The 25,934-nt window shown below is 46.3% G+C and overlaps 1 protein-coding gene across 5 annotated transcripts in view; it reads left to right on the forward strand.

Moving 5' to 3' along the window:
- dcaf6 (ddb1 and cul4 associated factor 6) overlaps positions 1 to 25,934 on the forward strand; it is a 281,662-nt gene that overhangs the window by 249,060 nt on the left and 6,668 nt on the right. For all 5 annotated transcript variants that reach the window (XM_072513816.1, XM_072513817.1, XM_072513818.1 and 2 more), the window contains one exon: positions 17,246 to 17,334. In XM_072513816.1, the coding sequence (XP_072369917.1) occupies positions 17,246 to 17,334 (89 nt within the window). The remainder of the gene's footprint in view (positions 1 to 17,245; positions 17,335 to 25,934) is intronic.

Genomic DNA, 25,934 nt, shown 5'->3' on the forward strand with positions numbered 1-25,934 from the left:
ATGGGCGATTGGGGACTGCGGTGGATATATTATGCCTATTTTTGGTTCGGGGTGGGGGGGGGGGCCTTTGCATTGTTTTGGGTTTCTTTTTCTCTGTGTTTTTCTCTTTCGGGTTGGGGAGGGTGGATGGGGCGGGTTGGGCACTGTTTTGGTTGGTGGCGGGGACTGGTAGGTGGAGAGCGCCGGCTTTTTTCCCGCGCGGAAGACTGTGGGGGGGGCGGGGCGGGGAAGCGAGGATTCTTTCCCGTGCTTAGAACGGAGGGGGGAGGGGGAGAGACTGTGGATGGGGAGCGGGAGAGGAGGGTGTGCCACACAATGGGAGGAGTCGAAGGGGAGGCGGGAGTGGCCGGGGTCAGCAGGAGTCAGTTGACTTGCGGAAGTGCAATGGGGGGAGTAAACCAGCTAGGATGGGTCCTAGCCGGGGGAGGGGGGTGGGTGGGGGGAATCGAGTTGCTGCTGCTAAGGTCAAGGAGGAGCTGGAGCGAGTGGGGGGGTTCGAGACGGGGGTATGCCGCTGTCGGGAACGGGCCGGGCGTGGGGTGCGGGCGCGTGGCTGGCCGAGGAGGGGTCATGGCTAGTCGGAGGGGGCGGGGGAGGGGGGCGGGTAGCCCACTGATCCGGCTGATAACCTGAAATGTAAGGGGACTGAATGGGCCGGTTTCGCGGGCCCGCGTATTCGCGCATCTGAAGGGGCTCAAGGCAGATGTGGTTATGCTCCAGGAGACACACCTGAAGGTGGCAGACCAGGTAAGACTGAGGAAAGGGTGGGTAGGTCAGGTGTTTCACTCGGGGCTAGATGCCAAAAATCGAGGGGTGCCGATCTTGGTGGGAAAGAAGGTGTCATTCGAGGCGTCGAGCATTGTGGCAGATAATGGCGGTAGGTACATAATGGTAAGTGGTAAGTTGCAGGGAGAGAGAGCGTGGTACTGGTCAATGTGTACTCCGAACTGGGACGATGCGGGTTTTATGCGGCGCATGTTGGGTCGGATCCCAGATTTGGAAGTGGGGGGCCTGATAATGGGGGGGAGACTTTAACACTGTGTTGGATCCGGCACTGGATCGCTCCAGGTCTAGGACGGGTAGGAAGCCGGCGGCGGCTAGATTTATGTGGGGATTTATGGACCAAATGGGAGGGGTGGACCCTTGGAGATTTGCAAGGCCGGGGGCTAGGGAATTTTCATTCTTCTCACATGTCCATCAGGCTTATTCTCGGATCGACTTTTTCATTTTGAGTAGGGCGCTGATAGCAAGAGTAGAGGATACCGAGTATTCGGCAATAGCCATTTTGAACCACGCCCGCATTGTGTGGACTTGGAGATGGGGGTGGAGAGGGACCAGCGCCCGCTGTGGTGCTTGGAGGTGGGGCTGTTGGCGGACGAGGAGGTGAGCGAGCGGGTCCGAGGAAGAATAGAGAGGTACTTGGAGACCAACGACAACGGGGAGGTCCGAGTGGGAATGGTATGGGAGGCACTGAAGGCGGTGATGAGGGGAGAGCTGATCTCCATTAGGGCCCACAAGGAGCAGGGGGAGAGGGAGAGGCTGGTGGGGGAGATGGTGAGGGTAGACAGGAGGTATGCGGAAGAGCCTGAGGAAGGATTGTTGAGGAAGAGGCGCAGCCTCCAGGCCGAATTCGACCTGGTGACCACCAGGAAGGCAGAGGTGCAGTGGAGGAAGGTCCAGGCGGCGGTCTATGAGTATGGGGAAAAGACAAGCTGGATGCTGGCGCATCAGCTTCGGAAGCGGGACGCAGCTAGGGAGATCGGGGGAGTTAAGGACAGGGGAGTGAGCGTGGTGCGGAGTGGGGTTGGCATCAATGGGGTCTTCAGGGACTTCTACGAGGAATTGTACCGATCCGAGCCCCCACGGGAGGAGGGAGGGATGGGCCGTTTCCTGGACCAATTGAGGTTTCCAAAGGTGGAAGAGGGACTGGGGGCCCCGATTGGGCTGGAGGAGCTGATCAAAGGGATAGGAAGCATGCAGACGGGGAAGGCACAGGGGCCGGACGGTTTCCCGGTCGAGTTCTATAAAAAATATATGGACCTGTTGGGCCCGCTGTTAGTTAGGACCTTTAATGAGGCAAGGGGGGGGGGGCTTTACCCCCGACGATGTCCCGGGCACTGATCTCCTTGATCCTGAAGCGGGACAAGGATCCCCTGCAATGTGGGTCTTACAGACCGATTTCCTTGCTAAATGTAGATGCCAAGGTGCTGGCGAAGGTTTTAGCCACGAGGATTGAGGATTGTGTGCCGCAGATCAACCATGAAGTCCAGACGGGGTTTGTGAAGGGGAGACAGTTGAACGTGAATGTGTGGAGGCTTTTGAACGTTATCATGATGCCGGCGAGGGAGGGGGGGAGGCGGAGAGGCGGAGATAGTGGTGGCGATGGACGCTGAGAAAGCCTTCGATAGGGTAGAGTGGGAGTACCTGTGGGAGGTGTTGAAGAGGTTCGAGTTTGGGGAGGGGTTTGTCAGGTGGGTTAGGCTGTTGTATGAGGTCCCGATGGCGAGTGCGGCCACAAATAGGAGGAGGTCCGAGTACTTTCGGTTGCACCGAGGGACGAGACGGGTGTTCCCTGTCCCCCCTGCTCTTCGCACTGGCGATTTAATCCCTGGCTATGGCACTGAGAGAGTCGAGGAACTGGAGAGGGTTGGTGCGGGGTGGGGAGGAGCATAGGGTGTCGCTTTATGCGGACGACCTGCTGCTGTATGTGGCGGACACGGTGGGAGGAATGCCAGAGGTAATGAGGATCCTTAGGGAATTCGGGGACTTTTCGGGGTGCAAGCTCAATATGGGGAAGCGCGAGGCTGTTCGTAGTTCAGCTAGGGGACCAGGAGAGGGGGGTTGGCGAGGTCCCACTAAAAAGGGCGGAGAGGAGTTTCAGATATTTGGGGGTCCAGGTGGCCAGGAGCTGGGGGGCCCTGCGTAGGCTTCACTTTACAAGGCTGGTGGAGCAAATGGAGGAGTTCAAGAGGTGGGACGTGTTGCCCTTGTCCTTGGCGGGTAGGGTGCAGTCAATCAAAATGACGGTGCTCCCAAGGTTTTTGTTCCTGTTCCAGTGCCTCCCCCTGTTTATCCCGAAGGCTTTTTTCAGGCGGGTTAACAGGAGTATAATGGGGTTGTGTGGGCGCGAGGGACTCCGAGGGTGAGAAGGGTGTTCACGGAGCGGAGTAGAGATAAGGGGGGGGGCTGGCGCTGCCCAACCTCTGTGGGTACTACTGGGCCGCCAATGCGACGATGGTGCGCAAGTGGGTGATGGAGGGTGAGGGGGCGTCCTGTGTGGGTACGAATCTGGGGGCGCTGGCAACGGCACCGCTGCCGCTCCCTCCAAGGAGGTATACCACGAGCCCAGTGGTGGTGGCGGCCCTCAAAATTTGGGGGCAGTGGAGGCGGCATAGGGGGGAAGTTGGGGCCTCGGCGTGGACCCCATTACGGGGGAACCACCGGTTCGCCCCAGGAAGAACAGGTGGAGGGGTTTTGGGGTGGCACAGGGCAGGGATACGAAAGTTGGGGGACCTGTTTGTGGACGGGAAGTTCGTGAGCTTTGGTGAGCTGGAGGAGAAGTACGCGCCCCCCCCCCCCCCCCCCCCCCGGAACACTTTCAGGTACTTACATGTAAGGGCGTTTGCCAGACGGCAGATGGTGGAATTCCCGCGGCTACTGCCACACACAGTACAGGACGGGGTGCTCTCTGGGGGGTGGGTGGGAGTGGGGAAGATCTCGGATACTTACCAGGTGATGCAGGAGGAGGAGGAGGCCTCGGTGGTGGAGTTGAAAAGTTAGTGGGAGGAGTTGAACGGTAAGTGGGAGGAGGAGTTGGGAGAGGAGATCGAAGACGGGAGGTGGGTAGATGCCCTAGGGAGGGTGAATTCTTCCTCTTCGAGCGCGAGGCTCAGCCTCATACAGTTTAAGGTGCTGCACACAAAGATGAGCCGGTTCTTTGGGGGTGAGGACAGGGAGCTCAGGGAGCCCAGCAAATCACACCCATATGTTCTGGGCATGCATAGCGCTGTTGGAATTTTGGAAGGGTGTAGCGAGGACGGTGTCGAGGGTGGTAGGATCCAGGGTCAGACCGGGCTGGGGGCTCGCAATATTTGGGGTGGCAGAGGAGCCGGGAGTGCAGGAGGCGAAAGAGATCGGAATTCTGGCCTTTGCGTCCCTGGTAGCCCGGCGAAGGATTCTCCTTCAGTGGAAAGATGCGAGGCCCCCAAGCGTGGAATCCTGGATCAGCGATATGGCAGGGTTCGTTAAATTGGAGAGGGTGAAATTCGCCTTGAGAGGGTCGGTACAAGGGTTCTTTAGGCGGTGGCAACCGTTCTTAGACTTTCTGGCAGAACGATAGACATTGGTCAATGGCAGCAGCAGCTCGGGGGGAGGGGGGGTTTACTTTATTTTTGTTTATGTTATTTACACTGGAGGATTTGAGGGGGTGTATACACCTGTTGTGTTAAGTCGGGGTGTTAATGTTAATTTAGTATTTATGTACGGGGGGGAGGGGTTTGGGGGGTTGCTTTTTTAGATTGTGTTTTGTACTTAACCCTGTTGGGTTCTTTTTTCTTTCTCATTTTGTTATTGATATTTTATGAAAACCTTTAATAAAAATTATTTTAAAAAAAAAGAAAGGATGTACTGACATTGGAGGGTGTGCAGAGGAGATTCACTAGGTTAATCCCAGAGCCGAAGGGGTTGGATTTCGAGGAGAGGTTGAGTAGACTGGGACTGTACTCGTTGGAATTTAGAAGGATGAGGGGGGATCTTATAGAAACATATACAATTATGAAGGGAATAGATAGGATAGATGCAGGCAGGTTGTTTCCACTGGCGGGTGAAAGCAGAACTAAGGGGCATAGCCTCAAAATAAGGGGAAGTAGATTTAGGACTGAGTTTAGGAGGAACTTCTTCACCCAAAGTCTTGTGAATCTATGGAATTCCTTGCCCAGTGAAGCAGTAGAGGCTCCTTCATTAAGTGTTTTTAAGATAAAGATAGATAGTTTTTTGAAGAATAAAGGGATTAAGGGTTATGGTGTTCGTACCTGAAAGTGGAGCTCAGTCCACAAAAGATCAGCCATGATCTAATTGAATGGAGGAGCAGGCTCGAGGGGCCAGATGGCCTACTCCTGCTCCTAGTTCTTATGTTCTTATGTTTGCAATTCTGGTTACTACTGAGTAAACTTTTTTTTTTAAAAAAACAGTATGGACTCTTGAGTGAGGACAGAGATGGACTATGGTGCCATTGGTTGAATGCGCAGACGACATTTACTGTCCACATCACTTGAGCAAGTTGCTGGATGCGTTTCCTCTTGTAGAATTGTACTGTACTATATGTTCCTGCCTCTGGGACAAGCAAAAATTTTGAAAAGCAAAAATATAATGAAGAAAGTGTGTCACAGCATTCCTTAAAAAAATGCATCTTTCTTCCTACCTTGTGATTTATTTCTTAAAACCTCTCTTTCTAAGCTATAATTTATATGGAACTTTCAATAGCAAGAATGGAAATTGTAAGCAACATTCCTTATGAGCTAATAGTTGAAAAGAACATAGCTGATTGGGCCCTGATCCAGATTACAAAGGTCGTTAAGTTTAGCATCTATCTCCAAAGAGTTTAAGGCCTTAATACAGCCAAACGTTTACCTTAATACAGCCATTTCTGCCTATTGTTTCTTTGAAAGGATTCCGTTCATTGTTCTCAAATTTAATTCAACAGTGGTCTTAATATTAGAAGTTATACATGCAATGATCATGGAGTCAGATTCCGTATGTACACTGATGACATCTAGCTCTATATTTCTCCCACCTCCTCAACCTCATGACAGTGGCTTAGCTGTCAAATAACTCATCTGAATATCCAGTCCTGATTGAGCTATAACTTAATCCAGTTCAACATTAAGAAAATACAGAACCATCATCTTTGATCTTCCCTTATTTTTTCACCAAACCTATCTGCCCATGTCTGGTTATTGTATCCTGTTCAACTCTGAGCTGAATTTAAGAATTCCTAACTTTTCAATCACAAAGTTATTTACACATCTTTACACTATTGTCTATCTTTGCTTAGTAAACCCTTTTGTCACTGAGAAATTCTCATATGTCCTCTCTCCAGATTCAATTCTCCCAAAATCCTTGGTTAACCTCCCATCTTCCACTGTCCATGAACTCCAAGTTGTTCCAAACTCTGCTTTGTGTATCTTTCCCATAATAAGTGATGCAAGCCCATCAATCTCATTCTCATTGATCTACATCAACTCCCATCCTTCTATTGCATTAACTATAAAGTCTTCATCCTCGGATCAATCAATGACTTCATTTCAAAATCTCCCAAAACACACTTTTCTGCCTTTCTCCAGTATTGGTGACAAAGTTCTCCACTGATGGGTCCTGCCCTCTGAAATTCCCTCCTTTGAACCTCCCTCCTCTTTACTCCACTCTTTTAATAGCCCTTCTCAAAACCCATATTCAACACCTGTTACCGCCTTCTAAACTCCTGACTTGCTGACTGACCTCCTTATCCCAAGCTGTGAGGAACTTTAGGACTTTTTTTCACATTGAAGACATATTGCAAGTTGTTCTTCCTTCTCCATATCACCTCCCGCTACATAATCTTCCTTCTCCTCTTCACCTTCTGCTCATCTTTTTCCTCACCCACTACTTCACATGTCTTATGTCAGTTGTGGCGCAGTTGGTAGCATACTGCATCAGAGGTTGTGAATTCGTCCCAACACCAAAAAAATGAGCATGTAACCTAGGCTGGTACTTCAGTGCATACACTGTTGGGAGATGTCTTTCAGATGAGGCATCAAACTGAAGCTCCTGTCTGCCAACTTGTGTGGATGTAAAAGGTCCCACAGAATTATTTCAAAGAAGAGTGGACAATCTCCGATGTCCTGATGAACATTTATCCCTCAATAAACATAACTAAAAACAAGTTATCTGGTCATTGTCGCATTGTTGTTTGTTGGACATTGTTGTGTACAAATTGGTTGCTGCATTTCCTACTTTGCAGCAGTGACTACACTTCAAAAAGTACTTCACTTACAATAAAGTGCCTTGAGATTTTACGGTTGTGAAAGCTGCTATATAAATAAAATTTATTTTCCTCCTCAGCCTTCTCTTCCTTACCTATCTTCCTACTCCTCACCATCCTTTTGGCTTTTCAAAAAGTTTCTAAAATCTTTTTGCAAAAGTAGAGCAATATCTAGGTTTATTTCAACGAAAGACCGTGGGAGTGGGTGATAGCACTTGGAAAGAGAGATATGACGTTGCCCTTTGTTCTGCCATTCACACATTTAAATCTCATTATGTGCCACTATCAGCACCCTTCTTAGCCTTAATCAGCACTATTTACATTGCTTTTATCTTCTGTCCTCAACATCTATGTCAATCTCCACCTATCGCTGACCCCCTATCCACCCCACCGCTCCCACTACAGTATAAATCTGACCCCCATTTCCAGTTCTCTCCAACTTTGACAAAGAGTCACCCAGACTCGATGTTAGCTCCCTTTTCTCTCCACAGATGCTGTCAGACCTGCTGAGATTGTCCAGTATTTTCTGTTTTTGTTTATTATCTGTGATGTGGGCCAAATATTTTGCCTACAATTTCAAATCCTTTCTATTTTGGATACAGATAGTTATGACATCTGGATTTCTTATCAGAAATCACTTTTTTTTTTTCAAGCAACCTGGCACCAGATCAGAGTGGGGAAAAATGTTTTTGTCACACATCAAATTCTTGAGTGCAGTAGAATTTTAACATATGGTATGATGGACAAGACCTAAGCCAGCAGCTGAGGAGCGATGCCAGTTGCGCTAAATATGCAGACGTTCAGTGGTACATTGATGGTCCAAATACACTTACATCAATAATGGGTGGGAGGAGTGAAAAATATATTCTGGTAATAATAGAGTTATAACGAAAGGTATCAGAATCCTCTCTGGTGTTTTTCAATTGTTCTCTGTTGATGGGCTTATATACAAATTATTGGGTAGTTGATGATTGAACATTTTATAGAGTCAATTATGAAGTTATCTCGGTCATGAAGTTCTGCTCCACATATATGAATAGGGAATGTTTAATGTTTATGATATAATTGGCGTGCCACATAAGAGAAGTTCTGTTCAAAGTGTCAGCCCAAACTAATTGGCTGAAGTATTAAATATGTATTATGGAATAGCAGATGCAGCAAGACAAAACCGATATATCCCTCTTATACTTTTAGTAGCAACTCATTGGGGGACTGTAGTTCCTCTGGTTCTGCACCAGCAGAAACATAATGGTGGTAATCAAAGGCAATATTCTGGCGGGTAGCATTTGCATACCCTGCCTACTTGTCATCCTGATCACTGATGCTTCCCTCTCTGGATAGGATTTCCACCTGGGTACAGGGAACCTGAACATCATTTCAATCCACCTGGCACAACAACAGGTTGGAACTTGGAGCAGTCTCGTTGAAACACAGCACTTCCATCTACAATATGAAGGTAAGTCTTCCTGTGGATACAAAACACCACAGTGATCTGGTGCCTCAACAAGTAGGGAGGCACTTGGTCCTGAATTCTGTACAAAGTCGCCCTGGAATTAAGATAGTAATGTCCTTGCCCCAAATAGGCAAGCACAGAAAGCTTAAAATTTGCTCAGCATCAGCATAATCCTATCCCATATCAGAATGCAGTAATTTTTATAATTTTCAGACAAGTTGTGTCACCCTCTCTTTGCATATCTGTACAGTTATTCAAAGTCTTAGGGCAGCCTAACATGGGGATCCTTTCTCGGGCAAGGGGTGTTCCTGTCCATTTCCCCAAACAAGCCCTCTGATTTTTACGAGCTGAATAAGGCACTTTGCTCAGTGTGTGGCGTATACTTTTACAGAATGACAATGACTAAATGTGAGGATTGCAATTTTTGTTCCAAAACAAGTTCTTGGGTAGACTGTTCTAATTCTAATAGCCGTAATCGCATCAGCAACATTCCATCCGTGAAATATAATGGGCAAATAAAATGGGTATAGTGTGTGTGTGTGTTTATGTGTAACTTCGGTAACTTGAACTTTCATGGCGTACATTTGGGGTATGAGATTTGGCAGACACCCTTACCTGAGCCCCTCAATCAACTTACATTTTTGCTCTTTCTATGCTCTTTTTAACTTCTCTCTGTACCCCTCCAAGACCTTGCTTCTATTGTCATGCCTCCTTCACTTTTCCATGTTTTGGTACTGTGCCCTCCCAATTCCTTACAACAACACTTCATTACACCTCAGTGTTTCTGCTCTCATGCTGCCATCCAAAGTTTGACTCTTTGAGATAAAACTACAGTTTCCCTCTGTGCCTCTCTTGGCATCTTCTAACCGGCTCATCCAGGCACTGGCTCATTATGAGCAGCAACCCCATCCCCCTCGCTTTCTCAATGACCTTTCCACTTACTGCACCTGTGCGGTCTAATCTTGCCTATCTACCTCCTGTTCAACTTGCCCCTCGCACTGCTCACCCTGTGGATTCTGCCAGCAGATTAGCCCTCACTACCCCTCTAAACGTTTGCCTCCAAAGCTCTGTTCACTTGCGAACAAGGCCCTTGCCATCCATTAACTTATTGTGGATGATTGCATTGACATCATTGCCTTAACAGAAAGGTAATGGCTTAAAGGAAAAGGTAACCTTTTCCCTTAATGAAGCATTCTTGCGAACACCTTCCACCACTTGTCCTGCCAAGACTGGTGTAATGCAGTATCGCTTTCATCACCAAATCTTACCTTTTGTTGACTCCCCTTCTCCACTGTCACTTTCTCTTCTTTACCGCATCTCACCTTGTTCTACCCCTCTTGCATCTCTTTTAAAATTATCATTCTCTATTGCCCTTTTAAGTATAATGAATATAACCAATATCTTCACTGCTTTCCTCCATCAGCCTCTGCAACAAACTATTTCCCATCCTTGGTGATTTCAACCTCCATCGCAACTAATTGTGTACCTTCTCCTATGAATTCACCACCCTCTCTGATCCTTCTTTTATCTTTCCCTCCATGTAAACTCCCCAAACCCATATTCATGCACCCCCCACTCCCCCATTGACCTTGCCATCTCACATTGTCTTACTAATCCCATTGTATCGATTACCGATAAGACCATCCCTGATCACTTCCTTATATCACTCACCAATCGATTACCCCTTACATGCCACAATCCTGCCTCCTTCTGTCTATGTCCCTGGAAAAAGTATCCCATAAGTCATTTACCTTTTTTTTTGATCCAATTAAGAGGAAATTTAGTGTGGCCAATCCACCTACCCTGCACATCTTTGGGTTGTGGGGGGTGAGACCCACGCAGACAAGAGGAGAATGTGCAAACTCCACATGGACAATGACCCGGGCCTGGATTGAACCCGTGTCCTCGCCGCCATGAGGCAGCAGTGCTAACCACAGTGCCGCCCCCCCCATAATTCATTTACAACTGTACTTTGAAAATCCCAGTTGTTTAGCCTTTGACCCTCCATTCTCCACAACATTTCTGCAATGAATGTTTTATTAACCAACACTCTCGCCTTCACCTTTGATTCCTTAGTCCCCAGTAAAACCATGGCTCTCTCTCACCCTGGCCATCTCTACTCCCTTAAGTTAAAATTGCAGACGTGGAAATGTACGCCAGATAATTGGTTTAACCATCCATGATCAGATCACTTAAAACATTATCATGTCCTGATTTCTTCTGCTAAAAATGCTCACTTTTCCAGGATCGTCCTGGATTGCAATGATAATTCGTGGCTTCTTTTCCTTCCAGCAAACCCTCTTAAACCTCTTTCTCTGTCCTCTCTTCCCTCACCTCTAACAATAACTGCAAGGAATCCATGGACTTCTGTGTCACTAAGATCAAGGTCATGCCCTGTCTAAGTTCATTTTGTCCATGATAACTACCTCCTGCTCCTGTCATACGAGGAGAGACTAAATCGGTTAGAATTATATTCGTTGCAGTTTAGAAGAGTGAGAGGGGATCTCACAGAAACATAAAATTCTAACAGGATTAGACAGGGTAGATTCAGAAAGAGTTTTCCCAATGGTGGGGGAGCCCAGAATTAGGGATTATCATTTGAGGATAAGGGATAAATCTTTGAGGACTGAGGTGAGGAGAAATGTCTTCACCCAAAGAACGATAATTCTGTGGAATTCACTACCACAGAAAGTAGTTGAGGCCAAAACGTTGTGTGATTTCAAGAAGGAATTAGATATAGCTCTTGGCTAAAGGGATATAGGGGGGAAAGCAGGACAAGAATATTGAATTTGATGATCAGCCATGATGATAATGAATGGTGAAGCAGGCTCAAAGGGCCGAAAAGCCTACTCCTTCTATTTTCTATGTATGTTTTTATGTATATCACGTGGAGTGAATTGAATGGGCTAAAGACTGGCATCTGTGATGCTGGGGATCTCTGGAACGATTGAGATGGATGGTATCACATGTATGCAACGACACCCAGCTCTACCGTGTCGTTTGGCATCATCATCTAAAAACAGCATTAGTTTTCACTTGTACACTGACTACACATAGCACCTCACCACCAGCTTCCTCTACTTCTTCACTGTTACTAAATTTTCAGATGGCTTATCTGACGTCCAGAAGTGAACGAGTACAAGTTTTCCCCAATTGGATTTTGAGAAAACTGAAGCCATTGTATTTGGTCCCTACTTCAAACTCCGTTCTAGCTACCAACTCCATGCCTCTCCCTGGAAACAGCCTGAGATTAAGCCAACCTGTTCGCAATCTTGCTATCACATTTGACTTCACGATAAGCTTATGATCACATAGTTGCCCATCACCAAAACTACCTATTTCCATCTCTGCAACATTGCACAAGCTCACCCCTGATTCAGCTCATCTGCTACTGAAACTCTCAATGCCTTTGTTACGTCTAGACTTGACTATTCTGATTCACCCCTTGTCTGGGCTCCATAAACTTGCAATCAAAATTCTGCTGCCAGAGTCTTAACTCGCACCAAATTCCATTCCCCTGATGCCTCGCTGCTTGCTGATCTACATTGGCTCTCAGTCATCCATGTTTTGAAATCCTCCCTATCTCTATAATCTCCTTCAGCTTCACAACTGTCCAAGATATCTGCACACATCTAATTCTGGACTCTTGAGTATCCCATACTTTAATCGTTCCACCATAAGTGGCTATGGCGTCAGTTGCTGACTCTGGAATTTCCTCTCTAACTCTCTACCTTGCTTTCCTCCTTGAAGTCCTTTCTTAAAACCTTTGACCAAACTTTTATTCATCTCCCCTAATATCTCCTTATATGACTCAGTGTCGTATTTTGTTTTATGATGCTCCCGTGAAGTGCTTTCGGATGTTTTATTATGTTAAAGATGTAATATAGGAATAAATAGAAGTTATATTTTTATAAAATATGTGCACACTTCCCAATTTTTGACTCACTATTTTTATGTAATATCTATTGTGGAACAACTGTCAAAACTTTTCCTTTTCATTTTTAATGAAGCAATCTGATAACTCAAATTCTTTTTCAGTGTGCATAGCTTCACGGGATGAATTTAGTTCAGCCCAATCTCTACAATGCAGTTTTTCACAGTCTCTGCACAGTATTCTTTAAATTATTTCAAATCGAGCTGGGAGACAAATGTAAAAAGCTTTTTTCAGTTGAACTTTGTATCAAGGGTTTGGTCTCCTTATTTGAAAAAGGATAAAATTGCGATCTAAGCAATAAAAGGTTATCCGAGTGATTCATTAAAATGTAATGGATAAATTTTGATTTCTCCAGAATAAATATTACATGAAAGTAGTGAATCAAAAGTTACAATAGAAGCAGTTCCTTCTTGAGATATAGGACTTATCTTATGACAAAGGTTAGGTCTCTACTCATTGGAGTTTAGAGGAATGAGGTGATCTTATTGAAACATATAAGATCCTGAGGGGACTGGATAGGGTTGATACTGGGAGAATGTATCTTGTGGGGGAGACTAGAACTATGGGACATAGTTTAAGAACAAGTGGTGTCCCTTTTAAGATGGAGATGAAAATTATTTTCTCTGTGGGTTGTTGGTCTGTGGAATTCTCTTCTCCAGAAAGCAGAGGATGCGCTGAATTAGATAGATTTTTCATTGACAAAGGAGTAAAGGTTATGGGGGCGGGCAGGAAAGTGGAGTTGAGACCATAATCAGACCATGATCTTATTAAATGATGAAGCAGGCCCGAAAGGCTGAATGGCTTACTCCTGCTCCTAAGCCCTCTAATCCTATGGTTTTTTTAAGTGTGCATGACAGAGAGGGAAATAGAATATAATTTCAAGCAGACTTAAATGTCAGGAAAAGAACTTCCAATGCTGATTTTTTTTTTTTTGCACTTTGGTAATATTATACCATGTATTACTAATTAGCTGAATACAGGTAGATGTGCTTTTGGTTACCAGCAGGTTACTTGCATTTTCTTCAATTTGGTCAGGCTGCTAATATATCCATGCCTGTGGTATCTCCTTATCCTCAAAATGATTTATGGATGTTCTGACAAGTTTGTAGAATGGGTTTTGGTTTCATCTTTTGCATTATCCCATGGTCTGTGACTATGAAACACCATTCGAAATAATGCTGATGCTTTCATTGAGATGACCATCAGGATCTTCCCCCTTTTTCACGATCTGGATTACTGTCATACACGTAATGAAGGTTCGGTAATTTGTGGTGGACACAAAGTACTGGATTACATAAAGCACTATTGGGTCCTGCTTTAATCTGCCAAAACTGCTCACTGCTTCTTAAAACCTATCTCTTTGACCAAACTTTTTGTCATCTACCCTAATAAAACCTCATGTGGTTGGGCGTCAAATTTTGATTTATAATGTTACTGTGAAGCACATTGCAAAGTTCTCTTCTGTTAAAAGATGCTATATAATTACAAGGTGTTATTGTTAACACAGTGGATAGTAATTAGAGCTACCACTTTGAGCAGCAGAAATTGATGGCTCGTGAGCACTCAAAATTTTCTAGGTCCTAAAGGATATCAGAACTCATGGGCAATTTATCTGCACATTGTACCTTACATACTTGAATGAGTTTTTGCTCAAGTTAAAATAGCAGTCAAAAGCGAGACTAATGAGGAAAGGGAGGAGTATTGGAATTGCAATAGAGGGTATGGGACTAAAGGGACCTGAACAGTTTGGAGAGTATGAGAGACTGGAAATGTAATTGTGCTGCTGTTTAGTACTTTATTATGTTTCATAAAACAATTGCACAGAGAAATTTTAATCAATTTAATGAGAATATGGTGTTAATAAAGTATAGCTGGTATAAATTGGTTATCGAGGTAGCCTGTTCTGGCATTAAAGATGAAACAATCAAAGAACAAAGAACAAAGAAATGTACAGCACAGGAACAGGCCCTTCGGCCCTCCAAGCCCGTGCCGCCCGACTAAACTACAGTCTTCTACACTTCCTGGGTCCGTATCCTTCTATTCCCATCCTATTCATATATTTGTCAAGATGCCCCTTAAATGTTCCTATCGTCCCTGCTTCCACTACCACCTCCGGTAGCGAGTTCCAGGCACCCACTACCCTCTGCGTAAAAAACTTGCCTCGTACATCTACTCTAAACCTTGCCCCTCTCACCTTAAACCTATGCCCCCTAGTAATTGACCCCTCTACCCTGGGGAAAAGCCTCTGACTATCCATGGAAAAAAAAATCATTGAAACTTTGTTTCTTGTTATAATTTATTGACTAATGGCTCTTTACATAAATATACTATTACCATTATCACTGGTTATTATCACGTCTCAATGGTATATCATTGGTATTTATTTATTTATGAAAATATACACAAGGCAGATATGTTCAGTGTTATTTGCAGACATTTGGATCCAAGTTTTATTTAACATCTCATAGGCCTGTACCTAAGGCTAGCTATCTGTAAGCGAATTGTTTTTGAGCTTTTTTTAGTTTTCTAGATTTGTTTAATTAATTAACAAATATTTCGCTATTGGAACATTTCTAGATTTCCAATCATAAATGCATCCATTGCAAAGCACCTTTGGACATGTTTCAATATTAAAGGTATTGCATAAATGAAAGTAGTTGTTGCAGTCAAGTGACATTTAATTTCAATATGGAAGAGACAGTGCACCAAGGAGTGTTGCATTCCACTGATCACCTGAGCCCTTTTTTTAGATAAAATATTTGACCCCTGAATTTTCTTGATTTTGATGAATTGGTTGTTCTGGTCATTTATGGGCCTTTTACATGTTTCTGAGCATGGACAACTCATGTACTGTAGTTGGTGAGACGAGAAAGAAGTAAACTGATGTCAATAAGGGCTTATTGTATTACAGTTTTAGAACCTTTGCTTAAACGCCCCAGGCTTTTTTTTTGACTTTGGAAAATTCTGTGCAATAGATCGAAAGGTACTTTCCTGATCTAACAGAATAACATGAATGAGGTGGATGACATAATGGGGAATCTCTCTGGTGTCCAAGGACACACAAAGATGGCTGTGACTGCAAAAGTATATTTGAAAAAACTAATCATTTTGGTTCAACAGGAATGGCCCTGCTTGACTAAGATTTATTTTATTATTCTTTCATGAGATATGGGCATTACGCGCTAGTCCAGCATTTATTTCCATCCCTAATTGCCCTTGAGATGGCGGTGGTGAACCACAATTTTAAACTGCTCAATCCATGTAGTATAGATACCCACAGTGCCATTAGGAAGGGAGTTCCAGGATTTTAACGAAAGTGATAGTGAAGAAACGCTGATATGATTCCATGTCGGGAATGTCTGTGGGTTGGAAGGGAACTTGCCGAGGGTGGTTTTCCCATACCATTGTCCTTCCAGATGATACAGCTTTGGAAGATGCTGTTGAAGGAGCCTTGATGAGTTGCTTTAATGCATCTTGTAGATGGTATGTAGTCTTGCCACTGTGCATCGGTGGTGGAGGGAGTGAATGTTGCAGCTGGTTGAGTGGGAGTCAATCAAGCCAGCTGCTTTGTCCTGGATGGGTGTCAAGCTTCGAACTTTGTTCGAGGTGTGCTCATCCAGGGAAATGGAGAATATTCCACCACACTCCTGACTTGTCCCTTGTAGGCAGTGAATTGGTTTTGGGACATCAGGAGGGGAGTTACTTCCTGCAGAATAATTCCAGTCCACGACCTACTCTTGGTGCCACAGTATTTATATGCTAGTCCAGTTCAGTTTCTGAGTTTCTGGTCCATGGTAACCCCTGAGGATTTTGATTGGGTGGGGGGAATTCAGTGATGGTAATACCATTGAATGTCATGGGAGGATGATTGGATTGACTTTTGTTGGAAATGGTCATTGCCTGGTATGTGTGTGGCGTGAAGTAACTTGCCACTTGTCAGCCCAAGCTTGATTGTTGTCCAGGTTTTGCTGCATATGGGCTTCAGAAAGAATACCAGAAAGCTTGACGGGGTTGAAGAAAAATATATTTATTTTAAAAATATAGGTAGTACAAAAATATGCCGAAGGAAAAAGAACAATGCACAATATTTTTTTAAGTTAAAAGCATTTTTTCAATGTATGAAGAAAATCTTTGTCACTTTTATTACCAGATAATTTTATAATGAGTACTTTTTTGAGTCAATTTAAGAAAATTGAATGTGGTACAGTCATTAACACCATGCCGAAAAAGAACTATCTAGAGTGTAAGATATATATATATATATATATATATATATAGGTGGATTAACACTTTCCATGAGACAAAGTTCTTCAGTCAATTGACAGAATGACAAAAGCGTGCAATGATTTCTCATTTAATGTTTCTGTATGGTTGTGGCTAAATGGAGAGGTGATTGTAGAAACTCTTGTGTAAACATGATGGGGCCAAGCAGCCGCCTCCTACGCTGTAACAACTTTGTCATTCTAAGATAGAACTTTAAAAACTGATTTCAGTCTTTCCCATTTTAATAAGGACACAGGGAGTCCACATCGAGTAAAATAAAGAACTTTGATTTATTTACAATTAGGTGTATACACTTCCCAGTAGATCCCTACTGTGTGTACTTCTGGTCGGTGCCTTACTGGCCAACCTTTTATATAATACTTAATGGAGTTCTCCTGCCCCTCAGTGGGGGAGCTCATACTCTGCGAGAACCACAGGGAAGATAATCATTCACACCCTGTAAGTCCTGTGCGGGATATTACATCCATAACAATATTTTGGTCATAAACAATGTTTATAAAATTGTTAATGACCTGAGTTTGCATTGGCACATAATTATTGCTTCTGTTTTTCATAGTATTGGCATCCTCTGGTATAGATTATGATGTCAAGATCTGGACACCACTAGAAGGAATACCAGCTTTTGACAGAAAACTTGCAGATGAGGTATGCAATATTTTTTGTTAATGTTTGTCTTTAAGTTGATTTGATATATGCATTATAATCTTGAGAAACATATACTAATAAGTAAATGAGACCATTATTATCAAATAAAAATGTATTATTTCCCTTATAATTATTTTCCATTGATATTCTCACCACCGAGGCTAGGCTGACTAGCCTGTAATTACTCCATCTACCCTTTCTTCCTCTTTGAACAATGCTACAATGTTTACTGTCCTGCATTCCTCTGGCATCACATTCTTAGCTCGAGAGGATTGGAAAATAATGGCCACAGCTGCCACCATTTCCTCTTTTTTTGCTTCTTTTAACAGCCGAGATCATGTTTCATCCAGGACTGGAGATTTATCTACTTTCAAAGAAAGAAAACTTCCTCTCTCACTATGTTGATTTCATTCAATATTTCACATTCTGTCTCATGATTGCTTATGTTTTCACAAAAGAGAGGAAGAATAATAACGTGCAATTGGGGTTTAATTAATGCGACAACTGTACCATGAAATGCATTACTAAAGAGGAAAATCTAGTTCACAGGAATATTGATTCATTGTTTTTTTTAAAAAATATTTTTATTCTCCTTTTTCACATTTTCTCCCACATTTACACCCATCAACAATAAACAATAATCAGCAAGATATGTCAATCCCCATAATAACAACGATCCCATCCGCCCACCAACCCCCAAACATCAGCCCGCATGTTTACATAAACAAATGACAAAAAGGAATCAGGGATTACCTGTAGTCACCCTTAATCTACACAGCCCCCCCACCCTCACCCCCAACTAATGTTCGATGTTATCCAGTTCTTGAAAGTGCATAAAAAATAGTGCCCATGACTTGTAGAACCCCTCCGAGCTTCCCCTCAGTTCGAACTTAACCTTCTCAAGGGTCAAGTATTCCAACAGGTCCCCCCGCCACGCCAGGGCACTGGGTGGAGAGGCTGCTCTCCATCTCAGCAGGATCCGCCTTCGGGCGATCAACGAGGCGAAGGGTATGATATCTGCCTCCGCTCCCGTTTCCAACCCTGGCTGGTCCGACACCCCGAATATGGCCTCCTGGGGACCCGGGTCCAGTTTCACACGCACCACCTTGGAAATGACCCTAAACACCTCCTTCCAGTACTCCCCTAGCTTTGGACAGGACCAAATATGAACGTGATTCGCAGCCCCCCCCCCCCGCAACGCTCACACACATCCTCTACTCCTTCAAAAAATCGTCTCATCCTCGCCCTCGTGAGGTGCGCTCTATATATCAGCCCCAACCTCGCACATGAGGTGGAGGCATTCACTCTCCGGAGCACCTCACACCAGACCCCCTCCTCTATAACCTCTCCCAGCTCTTCCTCCCATTTTGCTTTGATCCCTTCCAGTGGTGCCTTGTCCTCTTCCAGAATAGCTCCATACACCGCTGACACTGCCCCCTTCTCCAGTCCCCTTGTCGTCAACACCTCCTCCAGCAATGTGGAGGCCGGTTCCTCTGGGAAGCTCTGTATCTCCTTCCTGGCAAAATCCTGAACCTGCATGTACCTAAACACTTCTCCCTGCTCTAGCCCATACTTTGCTTCCAGCTCCCTCAATCCTGCAAACCGACCCCGAAGAAACAAATCTTTTAGCGTCTTAATCCCCTTCTCTTCCCATTTCCGAAAACTTCCATCCCACCTCCCTGGCTCAAATCTGTGGTTCCCCCGAATCGGCATTTCCCTTGACCCTAAACCCAACCCGAAGTGTTGGCGAAACTGCCTCCAGATTTTCAATGAAGCTATTATTACCGGACTCCCTGAATATTTCCCCGGAGCTATCGGGAGCGGTGCTGTTGCAAGTGCCTTCAGCCCCGACCCCCTGCACAAACTCTCCTCCATTCTGACCCACTGAGAATCAACCCCTCTGACCCAGCTCCGCACTTTCTCCACGTTCGCCGCCCAGTAGTAGTACAACAGGTTCGGGAGACCCAAACCCCCTGCCTGCCTTCCCCTCTGTAGCAACACCTTTCTCACTCTGGCCACCTTCCCTCCCCATATGAATGAGGTAATCCTTCCCTCAATCTCCCTGAAAAAATACTTTGGCAGGAAAATCGGTAGGCATTGAAAAATAAACAGGAATCGTGGCAACACATTCATTTTAACCGCCTGTACCCGACGCGCCAGTGACAGAGGAAGGCCATCCCACCTTGCCAGATCGGCTTTCACTCTCCCCACCAAACTAGTGATGTTGTACCTGCGAAGCCTCCCCCACTCCCGGGCAACCTGCACCCCCAGATACCTAAAATGAGTCCCTGCCCTACTGAATGGCAGCCCCCCACCCCCGGCCGAGACACCACAAAGTACTCACTCTTGTCCAGGTTCAACTTGTACCCCGGGAAAGACCCAAATGTCCGCAGTAGCTCCAATATTCCTCCTATCGGCGCACTCAGCTCCGACACATACAGCAGCAAGTCATCGGCATATAAGGACACCCTATGCTCTATCCCACCCCCGCACTATTCCTTTCCATGCTCCCGAACTTCTCAATGCGATAGCCAACGGTTTAATCGCAAGTGCAAACAGCAGGGGGGACATAGGACATCCCTGTCTCGTCCCACGGTGGAGAGAAAAGTACCTCGAACTGATATTATTTGTGCGGACACTCGCCTTCGGTTCCTTATATAGTAGCTTTACCCAGTTCACAAACCTTGGTCCAATCCCAAACCGCTCCAGCACTGCCATCAGGTACCCCCATTCTACCCGATCAAACGCCTTCTCGACGTCCAATGCCACAACTACCTCTGTTTCCTTTCTTTCCGCCGGTGCCATAACAACGTTCAAAACCCTCCTAATGTTCGAAAACAGCTGCTTCCCTTTCATGAGCCCCGTCTGATCCTCCCCTATCACCTTCGGAAGGCACTCCTCCAGCCTACCCGCCAGTACCTTCGCCAACACTTTTACGTCCACATTCAGAAGTGATATGGGCCGCTACGACCCACACTCTGTCGGATCCTTATTTTTTTTAGTAACAGGGAAATCGATGCCTGCCCCAAGGTTTGCGGCAACACCCCCTTCCCTATCGCCTCCTGAAACATCCCCACCATCAGGGGTGCCAACCTATCCTTAAATTTTTTACAATATTCCACCGGAAACCCATCCGGCACTGCCACCTTCCCCGACTGCATCCTCCCAATCGCATCCTTTATCTCCTGCTCCACTATTGCTCCTTCTAATGTAGCCCTGTCCCCCTCCCCTAGCCTCGGGTACTCCAACCCATCTAGAAATTCCTGCATCTCACGGTCTCCCCCGAGTGACTCTGACTTGTACAACCTCTCATAAAATTCCTCAAAAACTTTGTTAATCAGCGCTGGGGCCACCACCAACTTCCCTGCCCTATCCTTCACCTGAAGAATTTCCCTTGCCACTGCCTCCCTCCGGAGCTGACCTAACATACGCCTTATCTCCATGTTCATAAACTGCACCCCTTGCTCGTCTCAGTTGGCGCACCGCCTTCCTGGTGGACAGTCGGTCGAAGCTCGCCTGTAGTTCCTTCCTCTTTTCCAGCTTCGCCGGGTCCCCATCCTCTGCATACCTCCTATCTGCCTCCAACATCTCATCTATTACCCTTTGCCGCTCCAACCTCTCCTCTTTATCCACCCTGGCCTTAAACAAAATTACCTCACCTCTCACCACCGCCTTTAGAGCCTCCCAGATGACTGCCTTCGACACCTCACCCGTACAATTGAAACCTACATATTCCTTAATTACCTTTTCAATTTTCTCACAGAACACTTGTTTCCCCAAAAGCCCCACATCCAGTTTCCACCCCGGTCTCTGCGCTGCCCCCTTCTCCAGCACCATATCCACCCAATGTGGAGCGTGATCTGGCACTGCAATTGCAGAGTATTCCGACCCCTTGACTCCAGCCAGCAAAGCCTTCCCCACCACAAAAAAGTCGATCCGCGAGTATACCTTATGGACCGCTGAGAAAAACGAATACTCCCGTTCCCTTGGGTGCAGGAACCTCCAAGGGTCCACCCCTCCCATTTCCACCATTAGCCCAGCCAACGCCTTCGCCCCCCGTGATGGGACCAGCGAGCGCGGCCGTGATCTGTCCAACCTTGGCTCCTGCACCAAGTTCCAGTCCCCCCCCACAAACAGCTCATGCGTGTCCAAGTCGGGAATAGCCCCAAACACCTTCCTCGCGAATCCCACATTGTCCCAATTGGGACCGTATACACTTAACAGCGCCATTAATCTCCCCTCCAGTGCCCCTGTCACAATCACATATCTACCCCCCTGATCTGCCACCACCACCTCCATCTGGAAGCGTACCTTTTTGCTGACCAGCACCGCTACCCCTCGAGCCCTTCCCATCAAATCCGGAGTGAAACACTTGGCTAACCCAGCCCTTTCTAAGTCTCACCTGGTCCATCAGCCTCAAGTGAGTCTCCTGCAGCATTGCTACATTGGCTTTCAAACTTTTAAGATGTGCAAGCACTCTTGACCGGACCTCCTATCCCTCTCACGTTCCACGTGATTATCATTACTGGGGGTCTCTCATCCCCCCCCACCTTTCTTATCCACCATCACCATACCACCGGGAACTGCCCCATAACCCCTTCCCCTCCCTCCCAAGAACCCCCCCTACAAAAACATCCCCCAACATCCATCCCTCCACCCCCTCTTGCTCGCCTTGTAGGCCCATTGAAGCCTGCTATCCAGGCTCCAACGTCCGCAGTCCTCCTCTCACCTCACCCCCGTTCACTAACTGACTTTAGTTAGCTAGAGCGGATGGCTCCCCGCGCCATGACCTCTCGCCCCCTTCCACCCAGTCCCAGAGAAAGAAACACCAAAACAAACCCAACAATCCAATCCCTGCAATTCACTAACATAACATTTAACCGTCGCAACACAGAACGCCATTAACTTGAACTCTGTAACAATGCAAAGAGAAGTCAATTTCAATACAAATCAGTAAAAAGAAAGGTGTAACATTTGTACATTTTCCAGCCGCTCAAACACAGTCCACAGTCCCAAGCCTTCTGCCCTCACGAACGCCTCAGCCACCTCCGCTGTCTCAAAATAAAAGTCTTTGGCGTTAAATGTTACTCTCAACTTCGCCGTGTACACCACACCAAATCGCACCCCCTTCTTGTACAAAGCCGCCTTCACTCGCCCAAACGCCGCTCGTCTTTTTGCCAACTCCACCTTCAAGTCCTGGTAGATCCGAACCGCAGTACCATCCCACAGCACCTCACGCTCCTGCTTCGCCCAGCTCAATACTTTCTTCCATAAGTTTCATGCAAAACTTATGGAAGCAGATAATTACTGCACTTGGCGGCTCGTTCACTTTGGGCTTCGGCCTTAATGACCGATGAGCTCGTACAGGGTGGGGCTCTCACTCTCCCCCATCAGCTCCGCAACTTCTTAGCGAAGTATTGCGTTGGCCTTGGGCCCTCTGTCCTTTGGGCAAGCCCACAATTCTCAAATTGTGCTCCCTTGAGCGGTTTTTCAAGTCTTCCAGCTTTGCTCGGAGTCCTCTGTTAACCTCCACATCCCTCCGCAGCTCGTCCCCCATCGAGGTGACCTGGTCGCTGTGTCGTGTCACGGCCTCCTCCACCTCCTTCATCTTCTCGCCCTGCTCTCTCACCTCGGCCGATGCCTTTGCCACCTCCACCCTCATCAGGCCGACTGCCTCCTCCACCCATGACCTCAACACGACCGCCATCTCTTTCCTCAAGGCCTCCATGTGCCTCACCAAATGTTTTTCCAGCTCCACCGCCATCGCCTCGGGCATCTTCTCCACCGAAAGTAGTGCGGCCCCGCCTTGCAGTTCGGCTTCCACCATCCTGTCAACACCTTTGCTCGTCTTCTCCTTCAGCGGCGAACCCGCGTTTCCTCCTTTCTTCGACGCTGCTCTTCGCATCCTTTAGCGCTTTATTGTTTTTTTTCTTCTTTCTTTCCTCCTCTCTCCCCTTCACCCTCCTGCCCTTCATCAATCTGACATTCTTCTTTTTTGAAAAAAAAGGGGGAGAGAGAAAATAACTTTCACTAAACTTCCTTAAATCTTCTTTCTTTCTCCTCTGCATTCACCTGGGACCAGGCTTCAACCTTCTTTCTTCTTCCTAGGTGGGAGCCATCCGACGTGGAGCACCCTCCCTACATGGTGCCCCGACCTCGGGCCTTCCGCCTCGGCCTCCTCGTAGCTCCGCCCCCGCTACTCTGACCTCCGGGCCCAGCGCCTAGGCGCCCGACACCCGCGCGGGGTACTTCGCCGGTTTTTGCACCGGCCCCGCTGGCTGCTCGTGGCGGCCCCAAAGGCCGACGATAGTTGGGGGGTGCGCGAGGACTCGGGGATTTCCCCGAAATCGCCGCGAATCGCGGCCACCGGCGGGAGCTCTTGTTGCTGCGGCCGCCCTGCTCGCCCACGCCACCGGAAGTCGATCATATTGATTCATTATTAATGGCAGATTTGGCTTATGATCGTTTCAATGTAGATCAAAGGATTCCTACTACCAAAGAAGTTTAAAAATTGATGTTATGAATTTCACTGATTCTTCATCAAGTAATGTGATAGAATAATGCATAATAGAGCACACAACGGAGGGATTGCTCCATTTAGGGTGCTGAGGCCCTAATCTCCCCAGAAATTATGCCTTGTGCCCCGATATGATGGAGCCAATGTGACCTCAAAATCTGATGTCAAAGAGTTGTGTAATTATCAAGCCAGTGTCACTGGGGTCAAGTTCAGAAGTCTTGGAATCGGATTGGTTCATCAGTGGAGAAGGCTGATTACTTTGGTGGTCTGGTGCAAAGGGAAGGAGGCCTTCAGTCCTTGGTCCACTATTATCGCTTCATCTCTTTTGCTATGTATCTACCAGGTTTCTGCATGTTTGTGCTGAATTTAGTGAAGAAACGCTTCCGACTGCAGTTTTACAATTCTTATTGATTGAGGGATAGCGGGGGTCAGGAATGACGAGTTGGGATTCTTTAAATGTGCAGTCAGGTGGAGCAGTCTTGCTCCTGTGGGCTCTACATTAGCTTAGTACTGGTTTCTTTGAGTGTAGCTGGTTCTGGGTTCTTCAGGATAAGTCAGTCTTCAAGAACAACTCTCAAGCAGGAGTTCGCCCCATTGCACATGCAGATAAAGGGCCTGGGATCTGCTTTAAGCGTGGGTAATGAAGTCTTTATTTTTGTCCTTACCCAATCTGGCAGTCAGTGCACATCTAGTTGGAAATATGCACATAATTCCTCTGTCATATTGGGGCCTTGCTAGTCCGAGTATCACGCAAAACAAAATATAGGTACTGCGTGGTCCAAATTGTGGGCCATTTCTATGGTAAGGTCTTTACAAACGAATGCCATTCACTTGCTTCCCCCTTATTAAAGATTGGAAGCTGTAGCAATTCATGGGTCCAGTTAGGTTCGCATCAGTCTCTGTTGCGGGCTTGAAATCTACCTTTGACATTTTTTCATCACGCATTGCCTTTTTTTCCTTTATTCTATCATGGGGTGGGGTGTTGCCCATCTCTATTTTCCCTTGCACAAAGTGATTTGCTAGGCCATTTCAGAGGCCACTTAAGAGTCAACCACATTGCTGTGGGTCCGGAGTCACGTGTAGGCCAGACCAGGTAAGAAGGGCAGAATTCCTTCCCGGATCAATTTTTATGACGATTGATGATAGTTAGGCTAACATTACTGAGAACATCTTCATATTCCAGATTTATCACTTGAATTCAAATTCCACCAGCTGCCATGGTGCGATTGGAATCCTTGTCCCCAGGGCACTATCCTGGGTCTCTGGATTACTAGTCCAGTGACATGCCACCATCAATCTGCAACATCAGTCTGTGTCTTCCTTTTCCACTCTTTTATGCATTCAAAATGGAGCATGTGAACAAGCCACTGCTGCTACCAGCTGTGTGGTCAAAATGGATAAATCTATCAGTGTGTGAACAGTATTATGACGAGAGGTTTCCTCGACTGTACCCCACCAAATTGAACCTGATGAAGCCATCGACACAGATAGTAGAATTCTGACTGGAAATCACAGCCAGAGTGCTGGAAAGTAGCATGCCAAAGAGTTTATATATAAGCGAACAGGTCCAGTCAGTTGTCCACAGCAGCTTAATGGATGGGGTGGGAAAGCAGGACTAAAGAGTGATGAATTTGAAATCCCACTCCGGAAACAAAGTTGAACTTTGATATCATTCAGACTTCATTGTAATTTCAGCACGTTTTGAAAATCTCTCCAGGTTTACCTTGTAAAAAAAAAAAAAATTGGAAGTTTTGCTACCATTGCCCTTTAATCTTGCCATTTAATTTGTGAGATTAATTTTTTCACTTGATTCAGATGAAACTGGTGATTTTTAAAATTGTAAACTTCTAAGAAAAGCTCCACTTGTGATGTATAAGAATTTATGGTTGCCAGCTGCTTTCTGGGGGGAGTTTGTTGTGCAGTGACCAATTTTAGAGCAGGCATTGTCAAAGTCGGAGGCGCGACCCGCGGGCGGGTGTCAGGAGGGTCGCGAAGCCATCCGTCACGGTGCTCCCAATCGAGCAAATCCGCGCGCAACAGCCACCTTTTAATAGTGCCGGCTGCAAGCAGCCTTCAAAATGAC

Source organism: Scyliorhinus torazame, chromosome 8, assembly GCF_047496885.1.
Source record: "Scyliorhinus torazame isolate Kashiwa2021f chromosome 8, sScyTor2.1, whole genome shotgun sequence".
Taxonomy (NCBI): Eukaryota; Metazoa; Chordata; class Chondrichthyes; order Carcharhiniformes; family Scyliorhinidae; genus Scyliorhinus; species Scyliorhinus torazame.